This window comes from Dromiciops gliroides, chromosome 5 (genome assembly GCF_019393635.1).
Source record: "Dromiciops gliroides isolate mDroGli1 chromosome 5, mDroGli1.pri, whole genome shotgun sequence".
NCBI lineage: Eukaryota > Metazoa > Chordata > Mammalia > Microbiotheria > Microbiotheriidae > Dromiciops > Dromiciops gliroides.
The window spans coordinates 64,236,265-64,254,227 of NC_057865.1; the positions used below are offsets into that span (position 1 = coordinate 64,236,265).

General features: G+C 36.6%; 1 protein-coding gene across 1 annotated transcript in view; it reads left to right on the top strand.

Moving 5' to 3' along the window:
- Window positions 1-17,963, top strand: part of MYO3A (myosin IIIA) — a 350,362-nt gene that overhangs the window by 157,361 nt on the left and 175,038 nt on the right. Inside the window, exons 6-8 of the mRNA XM_043967196.1 lie at window positions 5,889-5,965; window positions 12,875-13,020; window positions 16,441-16,506. Coding sequence (XP_043823131.1) covers window positions 5,889-5,965; window positions 12,875-13,020; window positions 16,441-16,506 — 289 coding nt within the window. The remainder of the gene's footprint in view (window positions 1-5,888; window positions 5,966-12,874; window positions 13,021-16,440; window positions 16,507-17,963) is intronic.

Here is a 17,963-nt window from a genome sequence, read left to right on the forward strand (position 1 = left end):
GTGTCTTTTGATCATCTTTCAATTGGGGTATGGCTCTCATTTTAACAAATTTGACTAAGTCCTCTTTGTGTTTAAGAACTGAGGCCTATCAGAGAAATGCTTCAAAAATTTTTTTCATAGTTACTATTGCTAAATGTATTACCCTCCATTCTATTCCCTCGCCTTGATATTTACTCTATTTTCTATCTTCTTTCACCCTATATCTCCTCAAAAGTATTTTGTTTCTGACTCTCCCCTCCCCAAGTCTGTCCTCCCTTCCTTCACCCTGTCCCCCACCCCCATGTCCCCTTCCCCTCCCATTTTCCCCCAGGGCAAGATATTTTACTATATGCAATTGAGTGTGTAAGTTATTCCCTCTTTAAGCCAATTCTGATGAGAGTAAGGCTTCCTCACTTGAGCTTAGTCCTAAAGGAAGCCAAAAAATCCAAAAGGGGGAAGTGAGAAGGAAAAGCAGTCCAAGCATAGAGGGAACATCCATAGAAAAAGCATGGCAGATAAAATGTCCTATGGCATAATAGTAAGGCCAATGTCACTGGATCATAGAGTATGTGGATGCCTATAAAGAGTAAGAAGATTGAAAAGGTGGGATAGGACCAAGTTGTGAAGGGCTTTAAATGCCAGAGGATTTTATAATTGATCCTGAAGGGAATTGATGTTCATCATTCCTTCTCAAAGAAGACCAATGACATCAGGAGTTTGATGCCTTGACTTGCAAGTGAATTCAATTTAAGTGAGGCAGAGCTGTGCAGAGTCATCAGCCCCATTCCCTCCTTCCTCCTGAAGGTAATAGGGAGTTATTGGAGTTTACTGAGTAGGGGAGTGACATGACCATACTTGCACTTCAGGAAGAACATTTTGTTAGCTGAGTGGAGAAGAGATTGGAATAGGGAGAGATGAGGCAGGAAGACCAACCAGAAGGCTATTGCAGTAGTTCAGGTGAGAGATAATGGGAGTCTACATCAGCATGATGGCCTTGTGAAGACAAGAATATTTATATGAGTTGTGAAGGTAGAACAGATAACACTTAGCAAGAGATTAGATATGTAGAATTAGAGTGAATAAGTAGTTTAGGATGACACTGAGGTTGTGGGCCTTGGTGACTGGGAAGATGATGGTACTCTCAATAGTAAGAGAAATTTTGGGGATATGGGCATTCTGAGTTTGCAATTTCTGTAGGAAATCCAGCTTAAAATACCCAAGACACAATTGGTGATATGAGACTGGACCTCATGAGGTCTGCATAAAGATGATAAATTAATCTAAGACAGCTGATAAGATTGACAAACTGTATTATATAGAAAGACAAAGAAAGGCCAGGACAGAGCCTTGAGGGACACTCACAGTTAGGAGATGTGATATGGATGATGGGCCAGTAAGGAAGACTAAGGAGGAACACCCAGAAAGTAGGAGAAGTAGGAAAGTGATAAAACTTGAGAGATATTGTCACTCCCCTAGTCTTTTGAGGCTTGCTGAAACCTGGATCCCTCCTGTTGACACTGTATTTCTAGACCTTCCTTTTCTAGTATTCATTGCATTTTTACTCGTCTCCTCCCCTCTCCCATCCCTGCCAGTATGACTATTAGGATTGTATTGAGACAACATTAATTTATATTATGATTTAATTTTTGGTTAATTGTTTTGTCAATTTGGAAGCCTTCTTTTCTGTTAGTGCCTTTTCTTTATCATGCTAGTGGGCTTTTCCTTCTTGGATTCAAGTACTTCATTTTTCTATGCAGTTCATTCAGCAAACAATTATTTGCAAGACACAGTGCTAGACTTTGTAAGAGATATAAAAATAATTAAGACAGGGTCTTTCCCACTTGGAGCTCACTGTGTATGGAGATGGGGAAGTTAAAGCATTTGCCAATACACTAGAGCTATGAAATACCAATATAAGAATATGTATTTTAGTTGTCTTCCTTTTCTCAGCCTTTAATCTGAGCTCTCTCTTCCACCTTCACCTCCTGCCCCAATGAACTGCCCCTATAGCTTTCAAACCCTGAGCTGCTTTTCTATTGTCCTTTGTAAGGACTTTCCCAGGATTGCAGGCTTATAGATTCAGAGCTAGTAAAAACCTAAAAAGCCACTTAAGCCAACTTTCTTTTTTTTATTGATGAGGATCAGGCAGTAAAGTGATAGGCTGATTCTTCTGTGAGAGACTACCAGGTAGTCAAATCATGGCTGAGGTTGCTAAGCCATTGCATTCTATGGTATCTGTATGAATTTAGACAGCTTCTAAATTTGGTACTCATTTCTGTGAAATGCAAATTCTTGAGAATATTTTGTGGTATGTGGCTATTTGGGTTAATTATTTCAATCCTTTCAAGAACTCCCAAATATTTAAAAGCACCAGACTAAGCTAAGTTGTTCAAAGTTTTAGAAACTTCTTATTCCCCCTGAATACACACAAAATTAATTTCTGAGTTAAATGAACCATTTGGTTTGTAAAGGGAAAATATATAATTATGGACCTTTAAAAACGAAATCATTTTTTTTCTTGACCTATCTTCTCATTGATCTTCCATTGACATATTCTATTCTTCTTTCTGAGTGCTAATTACATTCTGAGGGATAGACTAGAATCCCCTTGCAAGATCTATTTTAGCCGACAGTCTATGATTCTTTGTATAAATGCAAATTCTTGACTCTAATAACATATGCTTATACTATGACAATCTACATACAATATTTCATTTAATCCCCACAATACCCCCAGGAGGTAGAGGTTGCAATTATCATTGTCCCTATTTGACTTATAAGGACACTGAGGCTCATAAAGAATAAGTGGTTTGCCTTGTCATAGACCAAGTATGTAGCCAAATTTAGTATTTAGACTTTAAGTACATTATTATATCTAATACACATGATTAAATTATGAAAAACTTGACAAAAAACATTGCCAACTGTAGCATGCTATCATCTCCCATTCCCAACAAGAATTAATAGAAACCTAATTTGCCATGCGATTAAACTCTATGATCTAAAATTTCTGTCAGGAGCAAAAGTATCATTGCTATTTTGTTTCCTTTAAAAAATGTAACATAAATGTGACTCCATAATTTATCTTTAGCAAAACTGAAATAAAAATGCTATACCTAGAATTTCTTAACATTTGAAATTTCACATGGAAATAGTTTGGAAATACTTAATTCAGTCCTCCACAAAAATCTTACTCTGATGCCTGCCTCATCATAGTGTGAAGGTGACCTGGGTTCTCAAAGGCTCTGTCAGTGGAGTGCAAATTATGTCTAGTCCTGCCAACCTGGAAAGAGTTCAGATGTAGGCCTGGCAATAAACTATATGTGTGATGGCCAAGGACCAGCATAGCTGATCATGGAGAGGTTTATCAGATCACAAAGTGATTCATTGTTTTGGCCACCAGCCCCCATTAAAATGGGCAAAACCACCAAGTGGCTCATAGTCCTGGGTGGCCTCTTTCCACTTTTGCTGTGATGGTGACAAAGGAACAGGAAAGGGGGCAAGCTGATGCAAGGAATTGGAAAATTCCTAGATGTTATAATAGGATTCACTTAAGTGTTAGTACTCTTAAAAGGCATTCAAATCCCTTCATAGTCTTGTCTCCCCACTTTTCCAGGCTTCTCACATCCTATAACCCTCCTTCCCCTGCACACTGCATGCGCGCGCGCACGCACACACACACACACACACACACACACACTTTCCCTCTTCCTCTCCCTCTCCCTCCCTCCTCTCTCCCTCTCTCCCTCCCTCCCTCCCTCCCTCTGTCTCCCTCTTCCCTCTCCCTCTTCTTCTTCCTCTCCCTTTTCCTCTCCTCTCCTTCTCCCTCTCCCCGCTACTTTCCTCCTCACTCTAATAATCCTTTCCATATTGGTTGTTTATTGATCTTTAAAAAGCCCTTGACTGACTAATATGCAATGTTTGAAGGCTTTCTTCAAACAAGTTCCTCATTAAAATGAATGTTAAAACTTAGCAAGACTGACAGATGTAACCACTGAAATGATTTTGTTCAGCGATCAGATGAATGTCCGGATCAAGAAATCAATAGAAATCAATAAAATACAGAGACACATGCTCATCTAAGGTGTTCAAAAAATATTTTAAAATACCCTCCTTGGAATTCAAATAAAAGAAAGATACCTTGATAATGGCAAGTTTTGCCAGATATCCTTATTCAGAGATGAAATATTAATACTGTTATGCATTGCATTGAATCTCAGAACACTATAGAGCTACTCACATTAAATCTTAGCAATACAAAAGGGATTGGTCTGAGTGTTCATACTGGGAAAACAAACTAGACAACTAGATGAAAAATACATATTTACATATTTCCCCATATTTATATCTTGTTGTCAAGTAACCCAAGTCTCCATTCATCAGTAGTCTTGTATCTTGAACAGATGCTACAATTGAAAAGGGAACTAGATCCAGAACTGTGTAGAAATAGTACATCAGACTGGATTACATTTTCAGTGATCCCAAACTATTTGCTGCTAGAAAGGTTCATCTTTTTAATACCATTATTCCCCTAGCAATATTATTTGGTGCAGAATTGCAAATCACAAAGATCCTGGAAGCATAAACATTGTAAGTAGTCCAAATACAATGGAAGTACCTATGAGGGATGTAAATAGATCGTCACATGTAACTAATGTTGACTTATACATGAAAAGTAGAATAAAACATATCTAGGAAATTATATGACTGGAAAAAGAAATAGATAGGTCACACTGAAATATTAAAAGAGGCAGAGAAATAACTTCATTCATGCTTTCAACATAGCCATATAATCCTAGGCAAATCTCTTCCTATTACTGTGCCTCAATTTCCTTGCCTGTGAAAACAGGGGAGTGGACTCATCAGACCATAAGGACCTTTCTAGCTCTAAATCTACGATCCTTTGATTCATTGATGGTAATAGATGAAGTCTAAATAAATGGACCCTTTCATTTTTGCCTTTTGATTCAAATGAACAAAGATTTATTAAGTATCTGTGACATGCCTAGGTCTGTATAAGGTATTTCCTGCTTTAAAAAATTATAAATTATATTAGAGACACAAGATATGCATATGAAAGGTGAAGGAGGAAAATATTTTATACAGAAAATGGATGTTTCAGGAGGCAGGTATGGGGCAAGGGATGAATAGATGGATGGATGGATGGATGGATGGATGGGTGGGTGGGTGGGTGGGTGGGTGGAGGGAGGGAGGGATGAATGGAATGAATGATTGAGGAAATGTCCATGATGTAGGTAAGACTCAAGCTGAGCCTTAAAGGATGCATATAAGTATATAGACCTTCTCTGATAATACATACACATATATATGTGTATATATATGTATATATAGCTATAATAACAGCTTATATTTAAGATTTGCAAAGCATTTTTCCTCACAATGGCTTTTTAAGGAAATAGTATAAATATACATTACTTTGATTACTTTACAGATAAGGACTGGAGGCTCAACAAGGTACAGTGGATAGCCCCATCATTGCATAGCTAGTAAGTATTGTAGCCAGAATTCATACCCAGGCATCTTAAATTTCAAGCTGGGAGAGACCTTTGAGGGCATCTAGTCAGATAGCTTCATTTTACTGTTGAGGAAATTGAGGCCCCAAAAGGTAGAGTGATTTGTCCAAAATCACAATCACAGAGGTAGTTAGTGGCACAGCCAGTATTCAAACTCAGGGCCCCTGACTCAAATCCAGTGCTCTTTCCAGTGTACCACAGAATCCCTGCACATTTTAAGAATGAAGATACCAGTTGTCTGTTTTAAGACTTCTTGAACAGGAAGTTAAAGCCCAGTGGTCCCTTGGAAAAGCCAGAGCTATAATATGATTTGCAGGAGAACAGGTCAGCATATATCATCAAACCCAGAAATAAGTTTTCCTCCATTCCTTTCAGGTGTGTCAGCCCAGCTAACCAGTACTCGGCATCGTCGGAACACATCTGTAGGAACACCATTTTGGATGGCTCCTGAGGTCAGATAAGATTTCAAGAAATACAGATTTGATCTTTAAATCCCATCAACTCTTCCTTTCCCTTCCCTAGTCCTTCTCAATTTGCAAAGGTTTCCAAATTTCCTTAATTTATTGTTTATAATAAATATACAATTAAATCAAATGTATATATTTAATAATTTTTAAATATTTATAACATTTTAGGGTTCTTTTAGATATGGGTGTTATACATGTGTTGAGGGTACATATGAGAATAAACAAACACCTGGCATTTTTTCAGCATGTTCTCTTTTCCAGGAACAGTGTTGGGCCCTGGAGACAGAAAGGAGATAGTGACTAGCCTCAGTAATCTAATAGTCTATTAGGAGATTTTATCTATCTATCTATCTATCTATCTGTCTGTCTGTCTGTCTATCTATCTATCTATCTATCTATCTATCTATCTATCTATCTATCTATCTATCTATCTATCTATCTATCTATCCATCCATCCATCCATCCATCCATCCATCCATCTATCCATCTATCCATCTATCTATCTATCTATCTACCTATCTATCATCTATCTAATCTATTTTATATATATATACATACATACACACACATACATACAAGTGCACACAAAACATAAACAGGGTATCTCAAAAGTCTTAGTACAGTTTAAATGTGTTCAATCTTACAGATTTGGGCCTTTGGCCCTTATTTGTTGATTGTTTTTATTGTTGTTGTTGTTGTCGTCGTTTTTGGGGGCAATGGGGGTTAAGTGACTTGCCTAGGGTCACACAGCTAATAAGTGTCAAGTGTCTGAGGTTGGATTTGAACTCAGATACTCCTGAATCCAGGGCTGGTGCTTTATCCACTGTGCTACCTAGTACAGTGTGTATGTATATATGTATGAATAAAATATATATTTTATATATTTTTCTCATATTCTCTACAAAATAAGTTTTTTAAAAAACAGAGTTGACTATAACCTTCATTTTCCTAAAACTTATTTCTCACATAATGGCACATTTCTGTTTTAATGGCATGTTTATGATGTTTTAAACCATTTTAGAATGTAAAAGAATATTACAGAGATTGGTTGTTTTTTAAGATAAGATCTACTACCCATTGGAGTATGTGGCATTTCCCAGCATTTCAGTATCCTGCCTCAGGGCTGGATTCAGCTTTTAATGCATCATCTATATATATCATTACCTTCAGGAAGCTGTAGATCAACTGCTAAAATAGCTGAGGGAAAGCAGTTTTCTGTCAAATCATCTTCTCCCCATGGTCACTATAATGCTCCTAATGCCTTTAATCCTTCTATAAATAAATATAGATAAAGACAATGTATTTTTTAAAACTGTCATCCTGGGACCTTTTAAAGAAACTTCTATTTAGTCAGCATTTACTGAAAGGGAGGGAATGCTCCAAGAGGCTCACAATCACAAAATGAAGATTATTATTTTTTTTAAATAATAATAAACATTTTTATTTAAAGTTTTGAGTTCCAAATTCTATCCCTCTTTCCCACCTTCCCCTCTCCCCTCTGTGAGGCATTAAGCAATTAGATATAGGTTATATATATGCAGTTATATAAAACATTGCCATATTAGTCGTTTTGTATAAGAAAACTTTAATAAAAGAAAAAAATAGCATGTTTCAGTCTGTGTTCAATCAATATCAGTTCTTTCTTTGGAGGTGGATAGTCTGCTTCATCATTAGTTCTTTGGGATTGTCTTGGATCATTGTATTGCTATTGTATAGTTTAGTCATTCATAGTTCTTTATCAAACAATATTGCTGTCACTGTGCACAATGTTCTCCTGGTTCTGCTCACTTCACTATACATCAGTTCATAAAAGTCTTTCCAGGCCTTTCTGAAATTGTCCTGTTTGTCATTTCTTATAGCACAATAGTATTCCATCACCATCATATACCACAGCTTGTTTAGCCATTCTCCAATTGGTGGGCATTCCTTTGATTTCCAATTCTTAGCCACAACATAAAGAACAGCTAGCTATAAATACTTAAGAACTAAATACTTAGAAGAGGATTTGACTTTGAACCCAATAAGTCTTAGTTATATAAAAGAATTATTTAAAAAATAATATGATATGTGTGTAATCATCTTAAGACATCGTCTTACGGCATCAGTAACCTCTTCAAATATTTTTCAAAGGACTAGCCCATCTAAAATGTGTCATTATTGCTGTTATTAGTTAGCATTTATACAGTGCTTTCAGATTTGCAAAGTGCTTTACATATATTTCATTTGATCCTCCCAATGACCCTGAGAGAAAGGTACTATTATATCCCTATTTTTCTTCTTTTTTTTTTTTTAGTGAAGCAATTGGGGTTAAGTGACTTGCCCAGGGTCACACAGCTGGTAAGTATAAGTGTCTGAGGCCGGATTTGAACTCAGGTACTCCTAACTCCAGGGCTGGTGCTCTATCCACTGCACCACCTAGCTGCCCCTATATCCCTATTTTTCAAATGAGGAAGCTAAGGTTGAGAGAGGTTCAGTTATTTGCCCTAAGTTGCAAAACTAGTCAGTGTATAAAGTCAGGATTCAAACTGAAGTCTTGCTGACTCAAGCCCAGAACTCTCTCTACTGGGCCACCTAGTAAAACTTAGTAGAGAAATAGATAATCACAGACATATATCTTGAAAAGAGCCCTCCCCCCAAATGGGCATATTTTACAGGAAACCCTTAAGGAAGAACATCTTAAGGTCTGTCTGTCAAACAAAGAATGCTCATATGTGAAAAATAGTTCAAAGGTGGCTAATTTCCCAGCAGCTGATCTCTGTGCACTTTAAAAATTTTAGTGCTTTATATAAATGTGAGTTATTATAGTCGTCGTCATCTTCGTCATCATCACCACCATCGTCATCAAAGCCTCTGCCACATTCATCTTCTTTGAACTAAATAAATGTACTTTGACACCATTTGGTATGTGATGTACAGGTGTTGTAGCTCTGTTGTTTCACTAGGATACACAATCACCTTTTCACGTTCAGAGTGCCTTTGTGAAAACTCTTTTGTTCACTGAGCCTAGGAATTATTACAAATTGCATAGAGCGTGTTTGTATTCTTATGCATTTCCAAGTTACTCAAAAAGCTAATAATTAAAATGGGCATCCAATAATATGCAGCTAATGGGCATCCATCTTACTAAAAAGTCACTGGCTATGACTAATAAGCTTAATCTAGCCTAAAGTGACTTCACATCTAACAGAATAATGCCTTTTATGCAATTTCAGATGCACAGCACAGTGAAAACTTTTTGAACCAGCATAATATATGCTCTTAATTATGTGTAGCACATTCATATGTAACAAAATCCATTTTGTCAACCAGGGAATAATTAATAATATAATTAATTCATATTTATTCAGAAAACTGGGGAAATTTAAATTAATTGAATATCTGCTCGATAGAGAGTTATCATATACATATATATGTGTAAAATATATGTGATAATTGGTGATAAATAATAATATTCTAACATTCATAAGATGCTTTACATTTGTTATCACATTTGATCCTTACAACAATTTAAGGTAGGGGTTATTATTATTCCCATTTAACATAAAAGGAAAGTGAGGCTCAGAGAGGTTAATAAATTTGCCCAGTGTCATACGAATAATAAATGGCTAAGATAAAATTTTAACTCGGGCTCCAAGTCCAGCTCCAAGTGTAGCCCTCTATTGTGTATTTAAATATTTAAGAAATAATAAGGAGCGACCATTTATATGGAGCTTTAAGATTTGGAAAGCACTCAGCAAATATTATTTCATTTGATCCTCACAACAACCCTGGGAAGTAGGTCCTATTATTATTCCTATTTACAGATGAGGAAACTGAGATCAATAAAGTCTAAGTAACTTGACCAAGGTCACACAGTTAGTAAGTGTTTGAAGCCATATTTACACTCATATCTTCCTGATCCCAGATCCAGTGCTCTATCAATTATCCCACCTAACTGTCCTATTAATATAAAATATACTTAACAATTAACCTATAATTTAATCTTTCTCTGATAATTTAAGATGTTTTTTGAGATTCTTACAGTATCTCAGAATCATCATTTTGAATAAAAGTTGCCAATGAATAATAAAATATATAGACTCTGAGATTTCTGGTTATTTGTTTTCTAGATAAATGGGAGCTTATTCTTGTTGCATGAAAGGTTGCATGTGTCTCAGTTATATTTGAATGTTTAACTGGCTGTTAAGCCAGTATTCATTTCAATTCAGCAAATATTGTTAAGCACATATTACATAAAAAGTACAAAATTACCTTATAATATTTGTTAGCTCTCATTGTACATCATCACAAATAATAAAATGTACTTTGTCCAGCATGCACTACTATTTTCCTTGATTTATGGGAAAACATACTAGCCAGCTTTTCTGGGGAATGACATTGATCGGGCTGCCTCACCCCACCAATGAGTGTAAGTGATTATAATGATTGGGTTTTTTGAGTTCTGAATGAAAAAGGCTAATGGTCTCAGTTTATTCTCTGTATCATCTTGAAGGTCTAGGGAGGAAGACTAGTGTGTAATATATTCATCATGCATATTATAGTCACTTGTGAACACACATGCATGTGCACATACATATACATCACACTCTAGATAGTAAGTTCCTTGAAAGCAAGAACAAGTTTGATCCATCTTTATATTTCCTTACATCACCTAATACAGTGAATGACTGTTTCCCAATGAGATGTCTTCTTTGAACCACATTTTGATTAAACATCTCCCAGAGTTCACAAATGGCAACAAATCTTTGAACCAATTCAATTGCTGCATGCATTGCAGCTGCTAAATCCTAAAGCTTTGACTTCATGGATGTTTTTTTTTTTAAAACTGAAAGATCTTAGTAATGATTTATTTTTCTGCTTTAGCATCCTCAAGGAACCCTCCCTTGGTGAAGAATATTTTGGAGTCCCCAACAATCTCTAATAATTTAGATTTAAGAGCTGTCAATTCCAACAGTAAAAATGGACTGCATAAGAAAATAGGGTTCTAGAGATTTTAATGATTCTTCATTACAAATGTAATTTCATATATTTCTACTTAAATGATCTGACCATGATATAGACAGCATTCCCAGAATGCACATTTCTATCTTTGCTGTTGGCTGCCATTTACAAAAATTAAAAACAAAAAGCAAAACCATTAAGTTGCTAGAAATGTGCTTTCTTATGAGAATCAGGGATTATGGAACCTGGTTACCCACCCAATCTCTCTTTTCCTCTCCACTCAATAATAATGAAGCAATGACTCAATGATAGTTTGATTATAACTCTCTGATTGATTATCTGATCTTTAGCGAACCTCTTAACTTTGAGGGATGGAGGGTTCTGTAAATGAAACAGATAAATCTCCAAGATGTCTCTAAAATCTTATCTTTTGTAATTGCTATCATTATATCTCTTCTATCTTTCTCTCAATTACTAGGGTCACTACGCTGAACCTAGTTTAGGCTCTCATTATCTCATATTTGTCTCATGACTAGTAAACATAATCAATGCTGGAGGAGTTCAAAGTTTGGAAAAAATCACTTTGGACTAGAATTATTAACTTCAATTCAGCATTTAAATGTTTACTGAGGGCCTACTATGTGAAAGGTACCAGGTAGGCATGAAGGATACAAAAGACAATAGGAAACAGGAAGCTTGCCTTCAGGAAGCTTACATTCTATCAGGGATGTCAAGGGAAAATACACCATGTAAACAAATAAATAATACATAAGGAAAGTAAGCAAGCCCTCACGGAGGAGGTGGGACTTTAGCTGAGTAGAATCCAAATCTCTAAAAACCAATGAGGAAAGAATAACAAACACTGAGAGCTCTGCCTGGCTGGAGTGGAGGATCTGTGTAGTCTAATTAATTTAGTTTATATAGTGTGGTAAAATATGAAAGTTTTTAACAGTCTCCAGTTTTCCAGACCAGAATCCAGTTTCCTCCTGATGACATCTTACCACTTCAAGAAGACAAGAGAACTCAGAGACTTTATATGAACTGTTTTGCTTTATTAGCTTTTACTATCTCCTTTCTGTTATATACTATCTGTAACATGTACTCTCTGCAGAGGCTCTCCCTTTGCAAGACTAATGTCAAAGCGTCGGTTCATGAGGAAAGAAAAAAAATCGCCCCTCTGGACAAAACTTTCCTCTCTTCCTTTTCTGTATTGTTGTTTGCATATTATTAGTCAGCAAAAGTTATTATATTCTTTTTACTGTTCCATCAAGGAAACATTCCGTTTCTTGAGGAAGCAAAGGGGGGAAATGTGGTAAAATATGAAAGTTTTTAACAGTCGGTTAGGATAACTGAAAGACGCCAGTTTTTCAAGGACCACCCTTTTGGGGAGTAGATGAACAGTCCGCCTGCTGCGCATGTCAGACTGCCTGCCGGGTTTTTTGACTTCCGGGATGGAGAGAACGAGAGGAGGCCTTTTGCCTGCTTGGCGGGACTCCTGACGGCGCGGCACAGACTCTCTCTCCAAAGGTGGCCTTGTCGGTTTGGTGAGTTTTTATAAGGAATATAGACTAAGCTTAGACTTAAGACGATTTGTATTGTGTTTCTACTTTCCTATCCTTCTAATCAACATCACCTTGTGACTATCATAACTATAAATAAAAAGGTCTATCTAGAAAACCAAAAGCTGCTTCCATTTCCTAGTTTGGGAGATAAATTAAGGGAAAGGTTAAGTAGGGGAGATTTATGATCTAATATCCAATTTTAAATCTCACAATAGTCTGGTCAAAATAAATTATTTTGCATGTGGAACCTAAAGCAATCTGACAATTAGCACCTCTGATTTGATTATTTGCCTTCCCACATCACCCTTCCAGTGTAATTGTATTGTGTTCAAATAGGATTCCTGAATACAGTCTGAGAATTTGGCTCTTTCTCCTTGCTCTTCTCTACTAGGTCATTGCATGTGAACAGCAGCTGGATAGCACCTATGATGCCAGGTGCGATGCATGGTCATTGGGCATTACCGCTATCGAGTTAGGAGATGGAGACCCGCCTTTTGCTGATCTGCACCCTATGAGAGCACTATTCAAAATACCAAGGTAAAGGGACAAGATCTTTTGTGAAGAGCATCCATTCACCAAAAGCTTCCAACTACCACTCCCTACTTTTTGAATGTTTTGCACAGTGCGATTGAGTATAGTCAAGGATGGAAATACTAAGCTGTTTTTCAACATATTGAGAAAAATGCTTTGGAGCATCATTTTTATATTCCAAGTAGCTGCATTTTCTGCTTGAAGTACAATGAATTTTATTAAATAGAATGCATCTTAGTAGTTGATGAACGTGTTTTCTGCAATGCTTTCTTGGAAATTAGCCACCCACATCACTCTTGTTATCCCTCTCCTAGTTGGAGGAAGGGTATCTTTTACTTAATTATGTTGCATGAGTAAGAAGCCTCATTTAGGGTAGAATGGAATGAAGCAACTTCATCCCTAAAAAGTCAAGTTGCTGTGCCTGATTTCTGCATAACAATGCTTAAATATTGTGGATATGTTTTTGTTTTTGTTTTTTAGTGAGGCAATTGGGGTTGAGTGACTTGCCCAGGGTCACACAGCTAGTAAGTGTTAAGTGTCTGAGGCTGGATTTGAACTCAGGTACTCCTGACTCCAGGGCTGGTGCTCTATCCACTGCGCCACCTAGCTGCCCCATGGATATGTTTTCCATAGAGCCAAGCAAGCAGTCAAATTTGAATTCAGTTTTGCCATCCTATTTCTATATATTATTATCTCTTATCCCTTTCATTTAATTGAGTTCAACAAGTATTTATTAGGCACCATGTTAAATTGTTGAGGAAATAAAAAACATAGACCTTGGCTTCAAAACAATAAAGTTCTGCTGAGGGAAAACAACATAAGCATGGAACACCACATGCAAAATATCTGCAAGTAAATACAATAAAATTTAGGGGATGGGGCTCTCATATCTGGGGGCCAAGAAAGACCTTATATAAGTGGTGGTATCTAAACTGTGCTTTGAAGGAAATTAGGAATCCTACAAAGTAGATGTGAGGAGAAAGACCATAGTAGGTATGAGAATTGGTCTACTCAAGGAACCAGAAGCAGAGCATGGAATGTCATGTAGAAGGAACAGGAGAAAGCAGGCCAGTTTAGATGGCCCATTATGCATAGGAGGAGAAATGGAAAATCAGTCTAAATAGAGAAGTTGGAGCCAGATCATGAAGGGCTCTGTCAAAAGAGGAAATTTTGTTGTGCTTAGAGGCAGTAAGGAACCACTGAAGTTTCTGAATCCCAGTGCTATCCATTATGGTGCTTTTGATCCCAGAATCATAGAAGCTTAAAAGTTTTGTGGGATGTTAGAGATTATTTAGGCCAGTGAACATGATAGAGCCCTTACTTAAATATTCCAAAGCACATTATAAACTTTGCCTGTTATTAAAAAAAATCCTCTCTATTTTGCAGCTAATTAAACTCAGAATAAACAAAACTTGGACTGACCTAGGCCAAGATTGTATTACCAGTGAATGCTTTTGGCATCGTTTACTCTTAGAAACTGAGCATCCATCTTGCCCTTCTTCCTCTTTCCCTTGTTTGTGGCAAAGATAAAGCCTACTTCCTCTAGCTTGCAGTGACAATCCTTACTCACTGGACCACACTACATGGAGAAAGCCATTTTAATTATAGTTTAAATCATCCTTGCAAGCAGTACCTAGAAAGGGTAATAATTCTAGAAATTACATCATTTTAGTCATCACTCAGCATTTTCTAATACCAGTATATCTCTGAAGTGGGACTATGAAGGTACTAATTTGAGAAATTATTTTAAAAGCAAAATCTTGAAAAGTCATGAGACGAGAAGTGCCCTGAAACAAAGCAGAACTTTGGTTCTTACCAACTCTAGGACAAAAGAATAAATCTCTAAGGATGGAATTTTTGAAGGCAAAAAGCAACCTTAGGGATAAAAATGTCTTTGTTGAATGTTCAGCAATCTTCAAATCATCCTGAGGTTTGTGAAATGAGCTTTGGGGTGAGATCTGTGGTAGATGAGGAGCTGCACTTTTCTTTAATTAGCCTGTACAAACTCTACATTAATTTCATTATAAGCTATTTAGAGAGTAACGTGGAGCTAAAGACAGAGTATTTCTATTTCACTAATGAAAACAAAGTGCTGTTGAAATGAACATAAAGCAGTATTTCAGGAAACTCAGCCAACATGGTTGATCAATGTTGCTTGATTTCAGAATTGAAATGGTCTTGTTTTCATGTGGGGTCCCTTTGTATTCATGAGCATTTCAAGAAAGAAAAAAGACCTTCTTTATTTCAAATGAAAAGGATTGATTCAAAGCACTTCTAAGTGGCATTCAGAGCCTCACGTGGTTAATAGGATTTGTTCATTAACTTACTTTTTAAATTATTTCTGGCATTAATTCTGTCAAACTGATTAAAAACTTAAGAGCTGTGTGCTGCTCTGTCCTCTTCTACACACCATACGTTGTCTCTGCCTTTGACCCACTCTCCTTTATAAAGACCTTTTAGAATGAGAGTTCCCCTTCTTGTCCTTGGAAGACTTCTATGTATCTTCTAGTCATTATATTTTCCTAATATTCAGTCTTATTTTCACATTTGCCAGAATTGTAACTAGAGTGGAGACAATCAGAGCTTTGCCTCAGGGTGTCAGAATTTAGGGAGTTCTGTCAACTCTTACCCTCCTTTAACTGGTAGAAACAATTGAGCTTAGAACCTAGCTAACAAGAATAATTAGTTAAAATAAGCAGCTATTACTTGGTGTGTTTCCTCCTTCCCACCCTCAGATGAGCTCTTCCTAAGCCTGTCTTTGCCCCGATTGTGGAATTTCTTGTTATGGTTCTTGATTCTGCCATTCTCCCATTGATGTTGTTATTTCCTAATCATCTGTGGATGAGCTTCCAATGTTGAAACTCTCTCCACTGATACAGATAGTCAGCCCTTATTTAATCATCTTAAAGAGTTACCTTGGTCACTGTGATTTTTGTTAGATGTTCTCTAATGGGCTCAAGGTCATACGTTTCGCATGTATCAGAGGCATGCTTCAAGTACCAATTTCCTGACTCCAAGGTCAACTTCTGTCTACTCTTCCATGCTGTCTCTCACCACTCCCTAATACCATCAGGTAATTACAAAAAGATTCACTTTTGAAAAATAAGATGAACAGCTAGAAAAATGGGTCAAATACTCCAGGCTTGCAGGGAAACATAGAATCTGTCATAATATATGAATAGTGATTAATAGTTAATTAGTTTCCTTTGTATTTATGGACATTCTTGAAAAATGATGGTAGTACTGGATTAGAGCTGCCTATTAGAATGGATGATGCCAGTGATTCCTCAGAAGTCCACTATTCAGTTTATCTTGTTCATTCTCCTTTTCCATATATATATGTGTGTGTGTGTGTGTGTGTGTGTGTACATACACACATGTATATATACAATGTATATAATCAAATTTTTATTTTCTTCTTTATAGAAGTCCACCTCCAACTCTAAGACAACCAGAACTGTGGACAGCAGAATTTAATGACTTTATTAACAAGTGAGTAGCAATGGAAATTTTATTTTTAAAATCAAAGCATATTCTCTTTATATGAAAAATGTTGTTATTTCACTGCTTCTATAATCAGTGCTGTTGGTATGGGAGTAGGAAGGAAGAAGCTGTTACCAGTATTTTTAAGATGAGCACTATTTTGCTTTGAGATAATAGATAGCACATGAAACTAGTAGAACCTCTGGGCCAATGGTAGTCTGGTCCATAGTTAAGCTTTAAGTAACACTAAGATAAGAGAGAATGACACACAGGTGAAACTTCTTAGTAGCGAATCATTCTTTGGAGTCTGGTTTGCTAGGTGAACTTGTATCTGTGTTGCCCAGTGTTGCATATATCCCTAATTAAGTTTTGTTTAATGGACTGTGCTATAATCTACCTGAGATCTTACATGCAAAATACATCAAAGGTCTGGGCAATGAAAATTGTCAAAGTCAGCAACCACTGCAGCTTTGGCAGGTCCTTCTGAGCCCTTCCCTGGTCCCTCAGTGATGTGACAGAGGTGGTAGGATCCCAAATGTCAGTGGTCATCAGACCTTTATATATACTATAAATTTGTCATGTGTCCTACTGAAATATCAAAAATATTCTCAAATTTTCTTTTTCCTCTTTCCATTTACAAATTATGTTAGATAGCTTTTGTGATGTTGCTTGTTATTTGCAAAACATATTTTAAATTTCATTCATTAAGTCTCATAGCAGATTCACTATTACTCAAAAATAATAAACTTAGCATCATGTACATTACATTTATTGACAGGTGGCTTAAGTCCCTCCAAATACTATGCAATTCTTCTTTTGTGGGGCCACCTACTTTCTCTCCATATTCCCCCCAGTCTATCTATTCACACTTTCCCTCTCTCCCAGCCACATACTTTAAAGGGAAGAACAGTGAAATAAGAGTCAGAAGACCTGGGCTCTTTAGCATATACTAAATTTGTGACCTTGGATAAATCACTTAGCTTCCATTTCCTCTTGTATAAAATGAGGAGACTGGTAACTGTTCTGCCTAATTGACGAAATTCTTATGGATGTCAAGGGCAATGATGTTTCTGAAATTGCTTTTTAGAGTATAAAGTATTATATAAATGTGAAATTGTTTATTTTTTTGTTTAGATGCCTTTTTGAGTATGAAACAGTCAATGATTAAAATGTCTATATAATGGTGACATAGTTGGAAGTATCTAGATAACTGATGAGAAGCTAGGTAGTATTTTCAAATATTTTTCCCCAGACCAACCCTGTCACAGAATGCTTACCTATTTGGAAGTATCCAGAGAGCTGAAAAAAAAATAAAAAACAAACATAAAAGCATAAAGCAAGTCAATTCAGGTATCTGCCCTCAAACCCATCTTCTCAGAAATTAGAGCTGGAAAGGACCTTAACAGGCATCTAGTATAAACCAAGGTCCAGAGAGGAAGAGTGTCTAGTCACAGGAAATAAGTAAC